At 36.9% G+C, this 21,721-nt stretch overlaps 1 protein-coding gene and 1 non-coding gene across 2 annotated transcripts; one reads left to right on the plus strand and one right to left on the minus strand.

The window, feature by feature from the left end:
* Positions 1 to 862: 862 nt before the first annotated feature.
* On the minus strand, positions 863 to 1,657 carry LOC140840421 (cytokinin riboside 5'-monophosphate phosphoribohydrolase LOG3-like). Its single transcript, XM_073207619.1, has one exon. The coding sequence runs from the start codon at positions 1,624 to 1,626 to the stop codon at positions 997 to 999; it is 630 nt and encodes a 209-aa protein (XP_073063720.1). The 5' UTR covers positions 1,627 to 1,657; the 3' UTR covers positions 863 to 996.
* Positions 1,658 to 7,283: 5,626 nt separating this feature from the next.
* Positions 7,284 to 7,394, plus strand: LOC140842196 (small nucleolar RNA R71). The gene has a single exon (XR_012120328.1). It is a non-coding gene; the product is annotated as a small nucleolar RNA R71 (small nucleolar RNA).
* The last annotated feature ends 14,327 nt before the right edge of the window (positions 7,395 to 21,721 follow it).

Raw genomic sequence — 21,721 nt, forward strand, 5'->3', positions numbered from 1 at the left:
GAAAATTTACAAAGAATAAAATCCCCTTTTTTTCTTTTTTCTTTTTTCTTTTTTCTTTTTTTCTTTTTTTGTTATTGTTTTTTTTTTTTTTTTAAATAACGTGACTGCAAAATTTTACAATAACATAAAATTTTCTATCCAAACATTCTACCATAAATATATATATATGTATATATATAAACATTTATATAACGGATACATCCGATTTCCTTTGGAACTTATCTAGCACAAACAAATCTTCTTTTTTTTTTTTTTTTTTTTTTTTTGAGAACATTGATTGATGTTTTTAGAACACATTGATAGTACATCAATCAAATCTAAAAAAAATTTACACTGAATAAAGTATTTTGCAGTCCGTTATTTATTTACTTCTTTTTTTTTTCAATAAATATTTTTTTTTAGGGGATTTATATTCTTGTAATAAACCATTTTTTAATCATCAATAAAAGTTTATTAATTGTTTTCTCATTTCTCACCACTCACTCACAAAAGATATGTGAGTATATATTATACTTTTACAAAAGAATTCTTTCAATTATACATGTTAACAACCATACAAACCATATCTTTTAACTATATTCTCATAAAAATTTTAGAAATTATTTTATTTGAAAACACACACAATTATATACATATATGTAAATAAATAAACACATCTATTATATATTTTATATTAATTGATCAAAATATATATGTATATAAATTGGTACATATGAAAACTAATTTTTCTTGTAGTCTGTAATTTGAATATAATGAATATTAAAATCTAGTGTATTGCGATTTTCCGATAATTATTAACTAATGTGTCTCAGGTGCATTTTACTGACACCTTACTCGACATTGAACTAAAAAGTATTATTATTATTACTACATATTTTTATTTTTATATAATAAAAAAAACTAAGAAGAGAAGAAGAAGAAGAAGAAGAAGAAGAAGAAATTATTCATACCTTAAAAAAAACATTAAAAACATACCGTTGAATCGCAAGTTTAGCATCACATGAATTTTCTTTTCTTACTCTTGGATGTTGGCCAATTAAGTTGAGATAAGAATGGATCTGGTTCATGACTAAATCCTTGCAGTAAATCAATAAGTTCACCTTCACTTGTAGCAGAAACTAACATCCTTCGCGAAGCTAATGAAATAAATCCCTGTTCCACAACATCATCAAGAAACGATAACAGTTTATCATAATAATTGTTAACATTTAACAAACCAATTGGCTTATTGTGGATATTTAATTGTGCCCAACAAACAGTATGAAATATTTCTTCCAAAGTACCGAAACCTCCTGGCAGAGCAATGAAAGCATCTGAATGTTCAATCATTTGAGTAATTCGTTCATACATGTTGTCCACTTGCATTTCTTCTCCTATTGTTGGTCCTGTAAGATTGGCTAAAGTAATCGGAATAATGCCTAAGACTTCACTTCCACCTGCATGCGCAGCTTTTGCAACTTTTCCCATGAGGCCAACTTCACCACCACCATATACCAAATGAATCTTTCTTTTAGCAAGTGTTATTCCAAGCTTTTCTGCTACATCTTCATAAATTGAATCTTTTCCTGCACTAGATCCACAAAATACACAAATATTTTTGATTTTACTTACCGTGGACGTTGACATGTTGAGAAATATGTTTTCTGTAATTGTTAGATCACAGCATTTGAATTTATAAACGTAACATGCCAAAAGTCAATATTTGAACAGGAAATTATTATTATTAAAAGAAAATAAAAATGACAAAATTAAAACAAATATATACAGCGTAGTTGTGATTGTGGCTCACATCTTCCTCTGATTTTACGTTCAGTAACGGCTTCAACGCCTTCTATGAGTCGAGGATATGCTTCCCATCCAATTTTCTTATAAATTGGCAAACAGGGTCTTTTAACGTCAGATTCCCAAGACGAAATTGTGTATATTTTTAATTATCTAAATAGATATGCGTTACTACAGTAGGATCTTTGTAAGGCAGATTCCACCGTCCATATTGATATTCCTCCTGTTGAAATTGCCACCATAGTTTAAGAAGTTCATTTTGCACGTACCCACTAGAATGCGTATCAAGAACCTCTAGAAAATTATCCAAAGGCTCTTTACTCAGACCATTCTTAATGAATAAAATTTTATCTTCTCTATTCATTGATGTCATTCCAACATTTTTGCAATTTCCTTTACAAGTCCACCTTGCACATTTATGACATCCACCTATACGTTTAGCTCTTCGCTTTTTGGCATATGTGCTTTTACCAAATCCTGGCATATGTCTTATTATTAATTCACTTGCTTCCCCAACCAATCGGACTTTTGCTTCAATTATCAAACGGATATCATCCGGTATGCCATATAACATCATCAACCTTAGCCGCTCACATCTAGCTTTATAAATTTTTTTCAACGCATTATCAGGTAAACAAGCAAAATATTTACGAAGATTCATAATACACACATCCATATTATTATTATTATATATATTTCAATTATTTTGGGAAAACTGAAGAAACCGACTTAAACAGTCACGGAGTACCGTTATCCGCCACTTAACCGGGAAATGAACTAGAATCTGCAAAACAAAATGAAAATATCAAACAGCTATTGTGGATCATATAAAGGCATAAACTCATCATTAAGAATTTCATTTTCTATAAAAGGCTCAAGTCTTTGCCCATTAACTTTAAACACGTCATTATTTTTAGGATTTTCAATATCAACAGCACCATGAGGATAAACAAATTTGACTATAAATGGTCCTGACCACCTCGATCTTAGTTTACCTGGAAATAAATGCAAACGAGAATTATAAAGCAAAACTTTTTGTCCAATTTCAAATGACTTTCTCATAATATTTTTATCATGAAAGGCTTTAGTTTTATCTTTATAAATCTTTGAATTTTCATATGCATCATTTCTTAATTCTTCAAGTTCATTTATTTGCAATTTTCTTAATTTAGATGCATCATCTAAATTAGTATTAAATGCTTTAATTGCCCAATAAGCTTTATGTTCTAGTTCAACCGGTAAATGACAATGCTTACCAAAAACTAACCTATATGGTGACATCCCTAATGATGTTTTAAATGCAGTTCTATATGCCCATAATGCATCAGTTAATCTTAAAGACCAATCTTTTCGATTTGGATTAACTGTTTTTTCTAAAATTTGTTTTATTTCTCTATTTGCTAGTTCAACTTGACCATTATTTTGAGGATGATATGGGGTAGAAACTTTATGTGTAATGCCATATTTTCTTAACAAAGAAGAAAATGATTTATTTATAAAATGACTTCCCCCATCACTAATTATTGCTCTAGGTATTCCAAATCGACTAAAAATATTTTCTTTTAAAAATTTTATAACAACTTTATGATCATTAGTTCTACATGCAATCGCTTCAATCTATTTTGAAACATAATCAACAGCGACTAAAATGTACTTATATCCAAAAGATAATGGAAATGGACCCATAAAATCTATCCCCCAACTATTCAATAATTATGATTGGATTTAAAGGCATCATGTTTCGTTTTGAAATTGATCCCATCTTCTGACAATTTTCACAAGATTTGCAAAATAAATGCGTATCTTTGAATAAAGACGGCCAATAAAATCCACATTGTAAGATTTTTGTAGCTGTTTTATTGGATGAAAAATGACCTCCACATGCTTCAGAATGACAAAATTTAATAACATTACTTATTTCATTGTCGGGTATGCATCGTCGAAAAATTTGGTCAGGACAATACTTAAATAAGTAAGGATCATCCCAATAAAATTTTTTAACTTCTATCAAGAATTTATTCTTATCCTGTGAATTCCAATGAGAAGGCATTTTATTTGTCACAAGAAAATTTACAATATTAGCAAACCATGGCATAATAGTAGCATAAAACAACTGATCATCTGGAAAATTTTCATTTATTGGTATTTCATTATGAGATGATTCAGTCATTATTCTAGATAAATGATCGGCTACAACATTTTCTTTTCCTTTTTTATCTTTAATTATAATATCAAATTCTTGTAACAATAAAATCCACCGTATTAATCTTGGCTTAGCATCTTGTTTATTTGATAAATATTTTATGGCAGAATGATCGGTGTAAACAATAGTAGTAGAACCAATTAAATAAGATCGAAACTTATCTAATGCAAATACTACTGAAAGTAATTCTTTTTCAGTAGTTGAATAATTTATTTGGGCACTATTTAAGGTTCTACTAGCATAATAGATTGCATAAGGTTTTCCTTCTTTTCTTTGTCCTAACACAGCTCCTATAGCATAATCACTTGCATCACACATTAATTCAAATGGTAAAGACCAATCTGGAGGTTGTAAAATAGGTGATGTAATTAAAAGATTAATTATTTTTTTAAAAGAATTTTCACATTTTTGAGTCCATTCGAATTGTGTATCTTTTGTTAAAAGATTTGAAATTGGTTTAGATATTATGCTGAAATTTTTTATAAACCTTCTATAAAATCCTGCATGACCCAAGAATGATCGAACTTCTTTGACCGTTTTTGGTGATGTTAAATTAGAAATAACATCAACTTTGGCTTTATCAACTTCAATTCCTTTTTCAGATATCACATGTCCTAAGACAATCCCAGATTTAACCATATAATGACATTTTTCCCAATTTAAAACAAGATTTTTTTCTTCACATCTTTTTAATACTTTTTCTAGATTTTTAAGACAATTTTCAAATGAGTTTCCAAAAACAGTTATATCATCCATAAAAACTTCTACATATTCTTCAATCATATCACTGAAAATACTTAACATGCATCTTTGAAAAGTAGCCGGAGCATTGCATAAACCAAATGGCATTCTTTTAAATGCAAAAGTTCCGAAAGGACAAGTAAAAGTAGTTTTTTCTTGATCTTCTAATGATATAGGTATTTGATAATACCCCGAATACCCATCAAGAAAACAGTAATAAGAATTTCCTGCTACTTTTTCTAAAATTTGATCTAAAAATGGTAGTGGGAAATGATCTTTTCTAGTTGCATCATTTAATTTTCTATAATCAATACACATACGCCAACTAGATGGAATCCTAGTTTGTAATAACTCTCCTTTTTCATTTTTTATAACAGTGATGCCTGACTTTTTAGGTACTACTTGTGTTGGACTTACCCATTTACTATCTGAGATTGGATAGATAATTCCAGCGTCTAATAGTTTTAATACTTCATTCTTAACAACTTCTTTCATATGTGGATTTAACCTTCTTTGCGGTTGTTGATACGTTTTAGCATTTTCTTCCAAGTGAATTTTATGTGTACAAATTAAAGGATTCATACCTTTTATATCTTTCAAAGTCCATCCAATTGCATTTTTATATTTTTTAAGTAATTGAATTAAATCTTCTTCTTGATTTGGTAGAAGAGTGGAAGAAATTACAACAGGAAATGTTTTATTTTGACCAAGAAATACATATTTCAATTCTAATGGTAAAGCTTTTAATTCAAGTTTTATATTATCATCTTCTTTAAAATTATTTTCAGACTCCAAACTTTCTACTGAAAAAACTTCACATTGTTGATTTAAGTTTTCTTCTTGTATATTTTCTTCCACAATTGTTTGAATTTCATTATCATCTTCATTTTCATTTTCATTAATACTTGGTTGTTTACATAAATTAAACACACTAAGTTCTAGAGTCATATTTCCAAAAGACAATTTCATTATTCCATTTCGACAATTAATTAAAGCATTTGAAGTTGCTAGAAATGGTCGTCCCAATATTACTGGAATTTCATTATGTACTTCTATTGGTTGTGTATCCAAAACAATAAAATCTACTGGATATATGAATTTATCAACTTGAACCAACACATCTTCTACAATACCTCTAGGTATTTTGATTGACCTATCCGCCAGTAAAAGAGTAACAGAAGTGGGTTTTAATTCCCCTAAATTAAGTTTTTCATAAACTGAATAAGGAAGTAAATTCACACTTGCTCCCAAATCCAACAAAGCTTTTTTAATTTTATTTTCTCCAATAATACATGAAATTGTTGGACAACCAGGATCTTTATATTTTAAACTAGAATTGTTTTGAAGAATAGAACTTACTTGTTCAGCCAAGAATGCTTTCTTCTTCACATGCAATTTTCTCTTCACAGTACATAGGTCTTTTAAAAATTTTGCATAGGAAGGTACTTGTTTAATAGCATCTAATAATGGAATATTTATCTTTACTTGTTTAAAAACTTCATAGATATCAGAATCACTTTTTTGTTTTTTATAATTTGTTAATGCATGAGGAAATGGTGGAGGTTTATTTGAGTCATTTACTATTTTAGATGATTTATCATTCACCATATTATTCTTAGAATTTAAGGTATCATCATTCTCAAAAGTATCAAGATTATCATCCTTACTCTTTGATTTTAAATGATCATTGTTTTCATTAATATATGGATCATTAACTATTTTACCACTTCTAAGGCTAATAACAGATTTTATTTGATCAATTTTTTCATTTTTTAATTCTTGATTTTGATTTTTAGGATTAGGTTGAGGTTGAGATGGAAATTTTCCTTTTTCATGAATATTAAGTGCAGATGCAAATTTCGCAAGAGTTTCTTTCAAATCATTCATAGATTGACTGTTTTGAATATTGATAGACTCTTGCTTTTGGATAAATGCATGAATTACATCTTCAAAGTTTTTTCTTGGAGGTGTAACATAAGGAATATAACCTTGATGATTTTGGTTATTTTGAAAATATTGTTGTGACGGTTGTGCATTATTATCATTCCTCCAACTAAAATTAGGATGATTTTTCCATCCCGGATTATATGATTGTGAAAAAGGATCTAGTATTGGTTTTTTATAATTGTTAACATAATTTGCTTGTTCATGGAGACATTCTTTAAATGAAGGTAATGTTGGACAATCTTTTGTAGCATGATCATGTGTATCACATATATGACAAACAATTTCTTGAATACTTTTTAATTGACCACTCTTTTTCATTTCTAATGACTCAATTTTTCTTGCTAAAGATGCAAGTTTAGCTTGAATATCTACATCATCTTTGAGATTATAGATACCACCCCCATTTGTTGAATTATTGTTTTTAGTTGTTGATGGTTCTATTGTACCTATATTATCCCAATTTTGAGCATTTTCTGCTAATGAATCCAAATATTCCATAGCTTCATTTGGGTTTTTATCTTCAAAAGTTCCATTACACATGAATTCTATCATTTGCCTATCTTTAGGTATAAGACCTTCATAAAAGTGAGAAACTATTCTCCATGTTTCAAAACCATGATGTGGGCATGTATTAAGTAATTCTTTATATCTATCCCAACATTGATAAAATGTTTCTCCTTGTTTTTGAGAAAAAGTTGTAATTTGTCTTTTAAAAGAGTTTGTTCTATGGAAAGGGAAAAACTTTTTGAGAAATTGTTGTTGCATTTCTTCCCATGATCTTATTGAACTTGATCTTAAATTTTGTAGCCATGTTTTAGCTTTATCTTTTAAAGAAAAAGGGAAAAGCTTTAATCGAACTATATCCATGCTACAATTTTGATCATTATAAGTGTTACAAACTTCCTCAAATTCTCTTAGATGCAAATATGGATTTTCAGAATCTAAGCCATGAAAATTTGGTAAAAGTTGAATAATTTGAGGTTTAAAGTTGAAATTTGATGCGTCAGGAGGAAAAACTAAACAAGATGGGGCACTAGTTCTAATAGGGTTCATATGGTGCCTAAGTGTTCTTAATTGATCATGTTCTTGATTATTATTATTATTATTATTATTATTATTATTATTATTATTATTATTATCATTATCTTGATTATTTGAATTATCATCCATGTTTAAATTATTTTCAGATACTCGAATAAGTCTAACACTTTTTTTTCGACTCCAAACACTCATACAAGTAAAAACACACAATACTTATAAATAAAACATAAATAACAAATATAAACTTAATTTATACCTCCCCGGCAACGGCGCCAAAAACTTGTTACTACTTAAATAATAATTCACCCAAGTGTAGGTTGTCTGCAAGTAATATATTTCGTAAGTACGAGATCGATCCACAGAGAGGTTATTTTGAGTTTAAATTTATTAATTTATAGATTACCAAATGCAAGACTGAAGTTTACAAATTATAAATATTGTCAAGGCTTGAGGATTTATTCTTGGTTTATGTAATATTGTTTAACTAAAAGTGAAACAAAAGAAACTACCATAAATAATGGTTCCAAGAAAATTAAACACACACATAATCTAATATAGTTCCCACTATAGAAAATACCGAATTAACCGATATTTTATATATGGTACCTATGATTATAATTATAACTATATAAATAAATAATTGCATAAATTAAATGTTAAATTAAATCATTATATTTCATTTAGAACAACCGGCAGAGCCACGCTATTGCCTAAATGAAATATATTGATTTAATAAGTTAGTTGCGGTAAAGTAAAAGTTAGTTGCAATAAAGTAAATGTTAGTTGCGGAAAATTAAAAGTTAGTTGCAAGAAAGTAAATGTTAGATGCAAAAAATAAAAGTTAGTTGCGAAAAAGTAATGTTAGATTGTTAGATGTTAGTATTAAGTCATAATATTTCATTTAGAACAACCGGCAGAGCCACGCTATCGCCTAAATGAAATATTATGATATTATTATATAAATATACATATATATATATATATCTATATATATATAATAATAAGTGATGAAATATTTATTGTATCAAAATTAAACAACAAATCAAGATAACCACTTTAATGGTATCAAGCATTTGATGTAAATTGATAACAACAAATAATTCATTTTTATACCTACAATAAAAATAAGTTAGCTAAATGAAAAGAGATAAAGAAATAATATACAAAATATAAACAATCTTACTTCACCAAGAATGCATCCTCTTCACCTTGACATAATAGATTTAGCTTGCCATGAACTTACTTTTGATCAACACTAAAATATCACTCATAGTTGAGAAAATGAAAGAAAATATATTTAAACTTAGAACTTTGATACACACTCACACTATATTTTACAATGAGATAGAATGATTCTCAAGCTAGCACAAAGCCTCTATTTATAGGCCAAATGAGAGAAAGAGTCAAAAATTCTATTAATGCCATGTAGTTGTAATAGTATTCTTTGTCTCCTCAACTCCAATTCCATGTCCCTTCTTTCAATGCCTTGTTCCACGACTTTTCTCACCACTTTGACTCTGATTAAGGCCACAAACATGTGGGGAATTTTGTGTAGATGAGTTTGGCCACTTGATTCACCTCATTTGGATAAATATTGAAATAGTTATGAATTTTTTACTAAATGATGGTCATAGTAAAAGTAAATGTGTCCTCTTTTTTATCTTTGCACAATTTGATCATCTTAATGAGCTTTTTAGGCAATCATGTCTTCTGCAAAGTTGTAAATAACTTCTCAAGGATTCCAACCATGTTTGAGTCACCTCCATTTGAATTTTCTAGCTTGAGTTATCATTATTTTACCAACACGTAAAAAACCTGAAAATAAAACAAATTTAGTAAGACATTTAAATATAAACAAACAATACTAAAATAACATAATTTATAATTTTAATGAAACTTAAAATTTTAAAATACAGGTTTTAACATATAATAAATTATTAATTTTAAGTTTCATCAGCGGGTGCGGTACCACTTCGGCCAAGAACAAACCAAGGCAACTGAAAATCGAACCGAAACACTGAAACGAACAACCAACAACATCTAATACCTCAAGACAACAATAACCAATAATACTATGGCCCAAAACACAACTCTAAACATCTAAATCATAAAACCCAATAAACACAATAAAGCTTAAACCGTACCGTAAACCGGGCTCGGCTATTACAATCTCCCCTCCTTAGAGGAATTTCGTCCGCGAAATTGACGTCACTGCACGAACAACTCAGGATACTTCTCTCTCATCTCATCCTCTGGTTCCCACGTAGCCTATTCGATCAAATGGTTCCTCCAAAGGACTTTAACGATGCCGATCTCTTTGTTCCTCAATACTCTAACTGTGCGATCCAGAATCTGAATCGGAATCTCTTGGTAAGTCAAATTCGGCGTCAAGTCCAATGGCTCGTGGCGAAGAACATGGGAAGGATCTGCAATATACTTCCTGAGCATCGATACGTGAAAAACATTATGAACTCTGTCAAGATCTGGCGGTAGGGCTAATCTGTAGGCTCTGTCACCAACTCTGTCCAAGATCTCAAATGGACCAATAAACCTCGGACTCAACTTGCCCTTCTTGCCAAACCTCATCACACCCTTGAGAGGTGCTATCTTCAAGAACACGTGATCGCCAACCTCGAACTGCAAAGGCCTACGACGAACATCTGCATAGCTCTTCTGTCTGGACTGTGCTGTCTTCATCCTCTCACGGATCACAGCAACAACATCGGCCGTCTGCTGGACCAACTCTGGTCCCAACATCTTTCTCTCGCCAACCTCATCCCAATACAAAGGCGATCTGCACTTCCTGCCATAAAGAGCCTCATACGGTGCCATGCCAATCGACGCCTGGTAGCTATTGTTGTACGTGAACTCCACAAGTGGCAATTTAGAATCCCAGCTACCAGAATAGTCAATAGTACAAGCTCTGAGCAAGTCCTCTAAAATCTGAATGACTCTTTCTGACTGACCGTCGCTCTGAGGGTGATAAGCTTTACTGAAAGCTAACCGTGATCCCATAGCTCTGTGCAGACTCTTCCAAAACTCGGAGGTAAACCTGGGGTCACGATCAGACACGATCTGTGGGGACCCGGGCTCTAAATCTTTTTCTTGGGATTAAATGGATTGTTATTCTAAAATGTGGGTCAATTTTTCGCTTTTATATTTAAATCAAAATGTAACTAGACAAGCACAAGTTCTTTATTTAATTTACAACATACAAACATAAAATCTATGTCCTGTTCCGTATATCCTCAACTAACCAGTAATAAAATACAGTACATAACAAAAGACAACTACTGGTCCGTCTGCTAGGCCCGAGATCTCCACGCTAACACGATCATCTCTGTCTCGACCCAAATCCTGCCCCACCTGTTGTTATGCACACATACAGACATAACAACAGCCGAAAAACCGGTGAGAACACATCCCAGTATAAACATGTGAACATGCATATAAATACTATAAAACATGAAACATGCTGATATGAATGTCATTCATATAAAATCATGAAATGCGAGCCTAATCATGTCTAGATGCGACTCGACTAAAACTCTAGGGATCCCGGTGTGAATAAGACGATCTATCACCTACCCTCCCAATCGGGGTGACGGTACGTCTTATTCCTAGACTTCGGCCTGATCTGTATCCACGTCTACAAAGGGGCGGTGATCTTCCCCTAAGCTGGGATAGAACCGAACATCTAGAAGTCTGCCTGATCTCCAGACTGTCCTATCTTAATACATGAATACAAAATCTGTAAACAAGCATAATCATCTAATGCAATGTAACATGATCTGTAAACAAAGCATAATAAGAATTGAATACAAGTTCTAATAAACATCTAATGCAATGTAACATGATCTGTAAACAAAGCATAGCGAGATTTGCATACAAGATCTATAAACAAATCTATAATAATAATACCTATATCAAGATATAAACAATAAAACTCGTATGTGGTTTTGGTTGGGAAACTCAAATGTGATCTCATTTGAGTCGTGATTCCCCAAAACAAAACATGTATTATACCTTTCGTCGTAGAATTGCTGTTACAGTCGTGAAGATGAATCGGCAATAGAATGTCTAACACTTTCTAGGAAATGTTTCTTTAACACTTACTAATCAAATGAAATCTCGCGCCTCTATTTATAGACAATGATCGGAAGATCCGATCCACTTCGGACGCTCCGATCTGACACACTTCGGACGCTCCGAACTCACTTCGGACGTTCCGAATCCTGCATGTCTTCCACGTCTCTAGCCAACTGTCTCGGATGATCCGAACTACGATCGGTCGATCCGAACTCTGCATGCCATCCATGTGTCCAGCCACCTGGCTCGGACGCTCCGAACGCCGAACGGACGATCCGAACGCATCGGACGATCCGATCCTGGTTCGGTCCTTCCGGTCTCACCGAAATATGAATAATCCAACATTCTCGATATCGGTCAATCTAATCTCAATAGATATCATTTCTTATTTCTTATGGTTATGTACAATCTTCACAACATATCTATGAATTCGTACATGTCAATCATTGCTCTGGGCATTACATTTCTCCCCCTCTAAGACAGAAGTTCGTCCTCGAACTGAAGTAACCATACAAAGTATCTAAAACAGTTTGATAATCTAAAACTGAATACATACTCATATCATATAAATAACTCGGGGTGTTTCTGCCTCATGTTTTCTTCCGTTTCCCACGTCGCTTCCTCAATGCCATGTCGACTCCACTGAACTTTCACAAGTGGAATGGTCTTCGTTCTGAGCTGTTTGTCCTTTCGATCAAGAATCTGTATCGGTCGTTCTATATAGCTCAAGGTTTGATCAAGTTCAGCTTCGTTCGGTTGAATAACGTGAGAAACATCTGGCATATATCTGCGTAACATTGATACATGAAATACGTCATGTATTCCGGATAAAGAAGGAGGAAGAGCAAGTCGATAAGCTCGATCGCCAATCTTTTCAAGAATCTCGTACGGACCAATGTATCGAGGAGATAGCTTCCCACGTTTGCCAAATCGCACAACGCCTCTAAAAGGAGAAATTTTCAAGAATACCCTATCTCCTACCTCAAATACTAACGGTCTACGTCTGATATTGGCGTACTTTGCTTGCCTATCCTGTGCTGTCTTCATTCTTTTCTGAATAACCTTTACCTTTTCAGTCATGTCACGAATCATATCTGGCCCAAGTTCTGGTACTTCTGAAACATCATCCCAATATAGCGGAGATCTGCACCTCTTGCCATACAAAGCTTCAAACGGTGCCATCTCAATGCTTGTTTGATAGCTATTATTGTACGAGAATTCGCAAAGAGGTAGAGAATCTTGCCAACTAATGCCAAAATCTAGCACGACGGCTCTCAACATATCCTCTAATGTCTGGATAGTCCGTTCTGACTGTCCGTCTGTCTGAGGATGGTAAGCAGTGCTAAGGTGTAAGGTCGTACCTAACGCCTGCTGTAAACTGTGCCAGAAGTGTGAAGTGAATCGTGGATCACGATCTGATACGATAGACTTCGGCACTCCATGCAATCTGACTACCTCCCGAATATAAATCTCCGCCATCTGATCCTGTCTATACGTCATTCTATAAGGGATGAAACAAGCAGATTTTGTCAATCTGTCAATAATGACCCAAATCGCATCGCAACCTCTGGATGATCGAGGTAACTTCGTCACGAAATCCATGGAAATGTGGTCCCATTTCCATTCTGGAATGGATAAACTCTGAAGTAAACCCCCCGGCTTCTTCCTCTCGGCCTTCACCTGTTGGCAGTTCAAGCATTTAGACACAAATTCGGCAATGTCTGACTTCATTTGCTTCCACCAGAACTGTGTCTTCAAGTCATTGTACATCTTTCTGCCACCAGGATGGATGCTGAACCGACTACAATGTGCCTCCGTCAGAATCTGCTGTCTCAAATCTGCAACATCTGGCACAACTAGACGGTTATTCACGTACAACACATGATCTCGTACCTGATATTCTGATACATGCCCTGATCTGACCATTTGGATTGATCTTTGCACATTCTGATCAGTTCTTTGTGCTTCCTTAATCCTCATAATCAAATTGGGCTCAACTTGGATCGTAAAGAGTCGTAGTGGCTTACTATCTGTATCAAATTCTAATCCAGATGTACAGCAATTTTCAACTAACTTGTTAACACCTATCGTCGATAAGGACAAAGAACATACCTTACGACTCAAGGCATCGGCTGCTGCATTTGACTTTCCTGGATAATATTTGATTTCACAGTCAAAGTCTTTCAGAAGATCTAGCCATCTACGTTGCCTCATATTCAATTCTGATTGAGAAAATAGGTACTTTAAGCTCTTGTGATCGGAAAAGATCTCAAATTTCTCGCCATAGAGATAATGACGCCAAATCTTTAATGCAAACACGATAGCCGCCAATTCAAGATCATGAATGGGGTATCGAACTTCATGTGGCTTCAATTGTCTCGAGGCGTATGCGATCACATGACCTCGCTGCATAAGAACACATCCCAAACCTCTATGAGAAGCATCACAATATACAACAAAATCACCTGTACCTGAAGGTATCGTCAATACTGGAGCACTGGTCAGCCTTTTCTTCAATTCAACAAAGCTAGACTCACACTCCTCTGACCAAACAAATGGTGCATTCTTTTGTGTTAATTGAGTTATTGGTTTTGCAATACTGGAGAAATCTTTGATAAATCTTCTGTAGTATCCGGCTAAGCCCATGAAACTGCGTATTTCTGGTACAGAAGTCGGTCTCGACCAACTAATCACAGCTTCCACTTTACTCGGATCAACAGAAATACCATCTCCAGAAATGATATGTCCTAAGAAGACAACTCTATTCAACCAAAACTCACACTTTGACAATTTAGCATACAGTCGCTCGTTTCTCAACGTCTGCAAAACAATTCTGAGATGCTCTGCATGCTCATTTCTGTTCTTCGAATACACCAAAATGTCATCAATGAAGACAATCACAAATTCATCTAGATATCTCTGAAACACTTGGTTCATCAAGCCCATAAATACCGCAGGAGCATTTGTTAAACCAAAAGGCATGACAATAAATTCGTAATGTCCATACCTGGTTCGAAACGCTGTCTTTGGTATGTCTATATCTCGAACTCTGAGCTGATGATAACCAGAACGTAAATCAATCTTAGAATAGACCGAGGATCCCTGCAACTGATCAAATAGGTCATCGATCCTAGGCAAAGGATATTTATTCTTGATCGTTGCCTTGTTCAACTGCCGGTAATCGATACACAACCGCATCGACCCATCTTTCTTTCGCACGAACAGCACCGAAGCGCCCCAAGGAGATACACTAGGTCTGATATATCCCTTGGCTAGAAGATCTTCTAATTGTGCTTTCAATTCTTTGAGTTTGATGGGTGCCATCCTATATGGAGCTCTCGAAATAGGTACGGTACCTGGCGCAAGTTCAATGCTGAAATCTACCTCACGAACCGGAGGTAATCCTGGGATCTCATCTGGAAAAATATCTGGAAATTCCCGTACTACTGGCAGATCTGCCAATGCCGGGCTCGACTTCTGCATATCTACAGCATAAACAAAGAAACCATCCGCTCCTTTCTGTAACAGTCTGTTCATAGTAAGAGCCGAAATCAAGGGAATCCGAGATCTGGAACCCTTCCCGTAGAATTTCCACTCGTCTGTCATCTCGGGTCTGAATCTGACAATCTTGTGGAAACAATCCACGGTGGCTCTGTACTTCGTTAGCATGTCAATACCGACTATACAATCAAAATCAGCTAGACCCAACACTATACAATCTAGGTCAATCTCATGCCCCTCAAACTGTAGAATGCAATGTCTAACCGTAGTTACAGATATTAATCCACTTCCCAACGGAGAATTAATAGACACAACGTCTAACAAAGACTCAACAGGCAATGAATGCAACAATGCAAATCGTTCTGAGATGAATGTATGCGATGCACCTGTATCTATCAAGATATAAGCAGGATAACCATAAAGGAGACAGTTACCTGCTATAACATCATCTGGTGCATCTTGTGCTTGCTCCTCTGTCAACGCAAACACTTGGGCCTGTTGCCTCGGAGGTTGAGTCACAGTCTGACTACCTCGGCCTCTGGGTGGAGTCGGTGCTGGTGGAGGCTGAAAAGAGTGAACCGACGATGCCTGCCGCTCAAACTGAGGTACTGAACCGGATGCTCTTCCACTCTGGCCTTGCTGTACACCTCTCTGTGGACAGACTTTGGCAAAATGCCCCGGTTGCCTACAAATGTTGCATCGGCCTGTAACTCCTTGGCACTGTTCAGTCGCATGCCTACCTCCACAATTATTGCAATATACACCTGAAGTCCTTGAACTTTGATCAAAACCAGTCTGTCTTGATCCGCTGGAGCTGGATGAACTGCTCCCAGGTCGCTTAAACTGCTTCCCCTTCGCCTTCAACTGTTCTTTGCGTCCACTACCACTACCACCACTTTCGAATCGAGGAGGAGGAACTTGGGATGGAGGTAGTGGCGGTCTCGGACTCGGTGCAACATACGGAGCACTCCGTTGTCTAAGCAATCCTGCTTCAGCTCCTTTGGCACGATTCAATGCATCCGAGAAGTTATCGGGTCTCCCAGTATTGACCAACGTAAAGATATCTGGATTCAGGCCATTTATAAACTGATCCGCCATGGCCTCGTCATTTCCTGAAACATGGGGTGCAAAACGAAGCAAAGAAGAGAATTTAGCAACGTACTCCTCAATGTTCAATGGCCCTTGCCTCAGGTTTGCGAATTCAGCGCCTTTATCTTTACGGTAGGATACAGGGAAGAATCGCTGATAAAACTCGGTCTTGAATACCTTCCAAGAAATTTCGGTACCCCTGCTGCTCTAAAGCTCTCCTAATGTTCAACCACCAATTCTTTGCTATATCTTGCAATTGATGGCCAATTAGCTTGATCCTCTTCTCATCACTGTACTCCAACGAGTCGAATAGCATCTCAATATCTTCAAGCCAACTTTCGCACTCGATGGCATTCTCGGTACCTTTTAAAGTGGGAGGTCGAAAGGATTGGAATCGCTTCAGCAACGTCTCCATAGGGGTCGCCGTAACATCCATAGGATCTCCGGATGTACTCCCCTGCTCTGGCGCTGCTGGTCGTAGAGGTACGGCTGCTCTTCTAGGAGGCATATCTAATAATCCAACTGATTAGTAAACAAGATATACAACTGTCTCAGCCATCATCTAGTCAGTTACCTCTGATCTAGAATCGGTTCTGATTCAGTCAATCACATGCTGAAATTAATCAAATACCAAACAACATGTAATAAGAAAGCAATAATCATGCTAGCACATCATCAAGCAAGGAAGAAGACTCGATCTACCCCGCTCATTCTATCCTATTTCAGTCTAACGGAACTATCGGCTCTGATACCACCTGTTGTGGGGACCCGGGCTCTAAATCTTTTTCTTGGGATTAAATGGATTGTTATTCTAAAATGTGGGTCAATTTTTCGCTTTTATATTTAAATCAAAATGTAACTAGACAAGCACAAGTTCTTTATTTAATTTACAACATACAAACATAAAATCTATGTCCTGTTCCGTATATCCTCAACTAACCAGTAATAAAATACAGTACATAACAAAAGACAACTACTGGTCCGTCTGCTAGGCCCGAGATCTCCACGCTAACACGATCATCTCTGTCTCGACCCAAATCCTGCCCCACCTGTTGTTATGCACACATACAGACATAACAACAGCCGGAAAACCGGTGAGAACACATCCCAGTATAAACATGTGAACATGCATATAAATACTATAAAACATGAAACATGCTGATATGAATGTCATTCATATAAAATCATGAAATGCGAGCCTAATCATGTCTAGATGCGACTCGACTAAAACTCTAGGGATCCCGGTGTGAATAAGACGATCTATCACCTACCCTCCCAATCGGGGTGACGGTACGTCTTATTCCTAGACTTCGGCCTGATCTGTATCCACGTCTACAAAGGGGCGGTGATCTTCCCCTAAGCTGGGATAGAACCGAACATCTAGAAGTCTGCCTGATCTCCAGACTGTCCTATCTTAATGCATGAATACAAAATCTGTAAACAAGCATAATCATCTAATGCAATGTAACATGATCTGTAAACAAAGCATAATAAGAATTGAATACAAGTTCTAATAAACATCTAATGCAATGTAACATGATCTGTAAACAAAGCATAGCGAGATTTGCATACAAGATCTATAAACAAATCTATAATAATAATACCTATATCAAGATATAAACAATAAAACTCGTATGTGGTTTTGGTTGGGAAACTCAAATGTGATCTCATTTGAGTCGTGATTCCCCAAAACAAAACATGTATTATACCTTTCGTCGTAGAATTGCTGTTACAGTCGTGAAGATGAATCGGCAATAGAATGTCTAACACTTTCTAGGAAATGTTTCTTTAACACTTACTAATCAAATGAAATCTCGCGCCTCTATTTATAGACAATGATCGGAAGATCCGATCCACTTCGGACGCTCCGATCTGACACACTTCGGACGCTCCGAACTCACTTCGGACGTTCCGAATCCTGCATGTCTTCCACGTCTCTAGCCAACTGTCTCGGATGATCCGAACTACGATCGGTCGATCCGAACTCTGCATGCCATCCATGTGTCCAGCCACCTGGCTCGGACGCTCCGAACGCCGAACGGACGATCCGAACGCATCGGACGATCCGATCCTGGTTCGGTCCTTCCGGTCTCACCGAAATATGAATAATCCAACATTCTCGATATCGGTCAATCTAATCTCAATAGATATCATTTCTTATTTCTTATGGTTATGTACAATCTTCACAACATATCTATGAATTCGTACATGTCAATCATTGCTCTGGGCATTACACGATCGACACAAGAACACCGTGAAGTCTAACAATCTCTGCAATATAATCCTCGGCGTACTGCTTCATGGAGTACGTCGTCTTGACTGGGAGAAAGTGCGCCGACTTGGTCAATCGATCAACAATGACCCAAATGGAATTATAACCTTTCTGCACTCTGGGAAGACCAGTCACGAAATCCATCGTAATATGCTCCCACTTCCACTGAGGAATCGGCAATGATAGCAATGTCCCAGCAGGTCTCTTGTGCTCAATCTTCACCTGATGACAAGTAAGGCACTGAGAAATGAACAAAGCAATATCTTTCTTCATACCTGGCCACCAGTAGAGTCGACGAAGATCCTGATACATCTTCGTACTGCCTGGATGAATCGAATAAGGCGCGGTATGAGCCTCTGTCAAGACATCTCGCCGAATATCATCGCCAACAGGAACACAAATACGGCCTCTGAAAGTCACCAATCCATCACCATTCATCGCAAACTCTGAGTTACCCCTCTCCTCAGCTCTAGCTCTCAACTCTAGCAACTGCACATCGACAGTCTGCTCTCTACGGATCCTGTCCGTCAAAGTAGCCCGAATAACCAACGCTGAAAGACGAGCAATGGTACCTGGAATCACCAGATCAATCTCGTCTCTCTGCAAATCCATCAACAATGGCCTGTGAATCAAAGAACCCAATGAAGCACTCGACTTGCGGCTCAAAGCATCAGCCACAACGTTCACCTTCCCTGGGTGATAACTGATCGTCACATCGTAATCTTTAACAAGCTCTAACCACCTCCTCTGCCGCATATTGAGCTCTTTCTGAGAAAACAGATACTTCAAACTCTTGTGGTCTGTGAAGATCTCACACTTTTCGCCATACAAGTAATGTCTCCAAATCTTCAGGGCGAAAACCACAGCTGCTAGCTCCAAATCATGCGTCGAATAATTCCTCTCATAGTCTTTCAACTGACGAGAAGCATAAGCAATGACCTTACCTCGCTGCATCAGCACTGCACCAAGGCCTCTCTTCGACGCATCAGTATAGACCACAAAATCCTCGGAACCACTAGGCAAAGAAAGAACAGGAGCTGTCGTCAATCTATCCTTCAACTCCAGGAATGCACTCTGGCAATCAATGGACCACTCGAACTTCACAGTCTTCCTCGTCAAATTGGACAATGGAAGGGCAATCTTGGAGAAATCTGAAATGAAACGACGATAGTAACCCGCCAAACCAAGGAAACTGCGTACCTCTGAAACAGAAGTAGGAATAGGCCAATTCTGAATCGCCTCTATCTTCAATGGATCAACAGCAATGCCATCCCTCGAAACAACATGGCCTAGAAAAGAAATCTGATCCAACCAAAACTCACACTTCTTCAGCTTGGCAAACAACCTCTTCTCTCGCAACAACTGAAGAACCACTCTGAGGTGCTCTGCATGAAGCTCTCTGGTCTTGGAATAGATCAGAATATCGTCTATAAAGACAATGACGAAGCTATCCAGATAAGGCTTGAACACACGGTTCATCAGGTCCATGAAGACTGAAGGGGCATTGGTCAGACCAAAAGACATCACAAGAAACTCAAAATGACCATACCTGGTCCTGAAAGCCGTCTTAGGGATATCGGACTCCCTAACCTTCAACTGATAGTAGCCAGACCGAAGATCAATCTTCGAAAAGACAGTGGCACCATGGAGCTGGTCAAATAGGTCGTCAATCCGTGGCAACGGATACTTGTTGTTGACAGTCACTTTGTTAAGCTCCCTGTAGTCGATACACAGCCGCAAAGATCCATCCTTCTTCTTGACAAACAGAACCGGAGCTCCCCAAGGCGAAGAACTTGGACGAATAAAACCCTTGTCTAAAAGATCCTGCAACTGAGTCTTCAACTCCTTCATCTCAGTAGGGGCCATCCTGTACGGAGCCTTAGAGATAGGAACCGTACCTGGAGCTAAATCGATAACGAACTCAACATCTCTGTCCGGCGGCAAACCCGGAACATCATCCTCAAACACATCAGCAAACTCCCTCACAACATCAATATCATCTATATTCAACTTAATCAGTCCATCCACTTCCACAGTAGAAGCAAGAAACCCATCGCAACCTCTACACAGCAATCTCTCAGCCTCAAGACAAGAAATAAAAGGAAGGACCAGCGAAGTACATGAGCTGGCGAGAACTCCTCCCTGACCATCATCTGCAAAAGTCACCTTCTTAGCAACACAATCGATAACTGCACGGTAAGTCGAAAGCCAATCCATGCCAAGAATAACATCAAAGGCAACCATCGGGATGACAATCAAATCAGCAAAAACCTCCTTATCAACAATACGAACGGGGCAAGCAAACACAATCGATGTCGGGCACAACACGTCCCCCGAAGGCAAAACAACACTAAGCTGGAGAGAAAGAACAGAAGGAACTATACCCAAAGATCTCAAAAACAAATCAGACATAAAAGAATGAGTAGCACCAGTATCTATCAAAGTCGTAGCTACTCTGCCTGAAATCAAAATAGTACTAGAGATCAATGAAGAATCATGATTAATACCTTCCTTCGTCATCGCAAAGATACGACCCTGCACCTTCCCTTGGCTAGCTCCTCGTGGACAATTTCTGGCAACGTGGCCTGCCGTGCCACAACGGTAACAAGAATGAGTGCCAAGTCTGCACTCTCCTCGATGATGCTTGCCACACTTAGGACACAGTGGCTTCTCGGGATCAACTGGAACTGGCGGTGGTCTAGGACTCGGCTCCATCTTGACCTTGCCCTTGAAACGATCCCTGCCCCTCTGAGTAGAACCCTGGCCTCTCTGAGCAATAGCTTGATGCCTCTCTTGCCTCTCCCTGGCGATGTCCTTCTCATCCTGCTCGGCCAACAAAGCTTTGGACACGATCTCCTTGAAAGTAACAGCCTTGGACATGTTGATATCACGACGAATCTCAGCTCTAAGGCCTCGAATGAAATGAGCGCCTTTATCCTTGTCATTGGAAGCAATGTACGGAGCAAATAGGCAACCCTCTTCAAACTTCAGAATATACTCACCAACATCCAAGCTCCCCTGACGAAGCTCCAAGAACTCCGTAACCTTCCTCGCTC

This window comes from Primulina eburnea, chromosome 9 (assembly GCF_022965805.1).
Source record: "Primulina eburnea isolate SZY01 chromosome 9, ASM2296580v1, whole genome shotgun sequence".
NCBI classification, from domain to species: Eukaryota; Viridiplantae; Streptophyta; class Magnoliopsida; order Lamiales; family Gesneriaceae; genus Primulina; species Primulina eburnea.

What these genes read in the sequence shown, in the direction of transcription:
- LOC140840421 (XM_073207619.1), bottom strand. Translation starts at nt 1,626, where the DNA reads ATGTCAACGTCCACGGTAAGTAAAATCAAAAATATTTGTGTATTTTGT.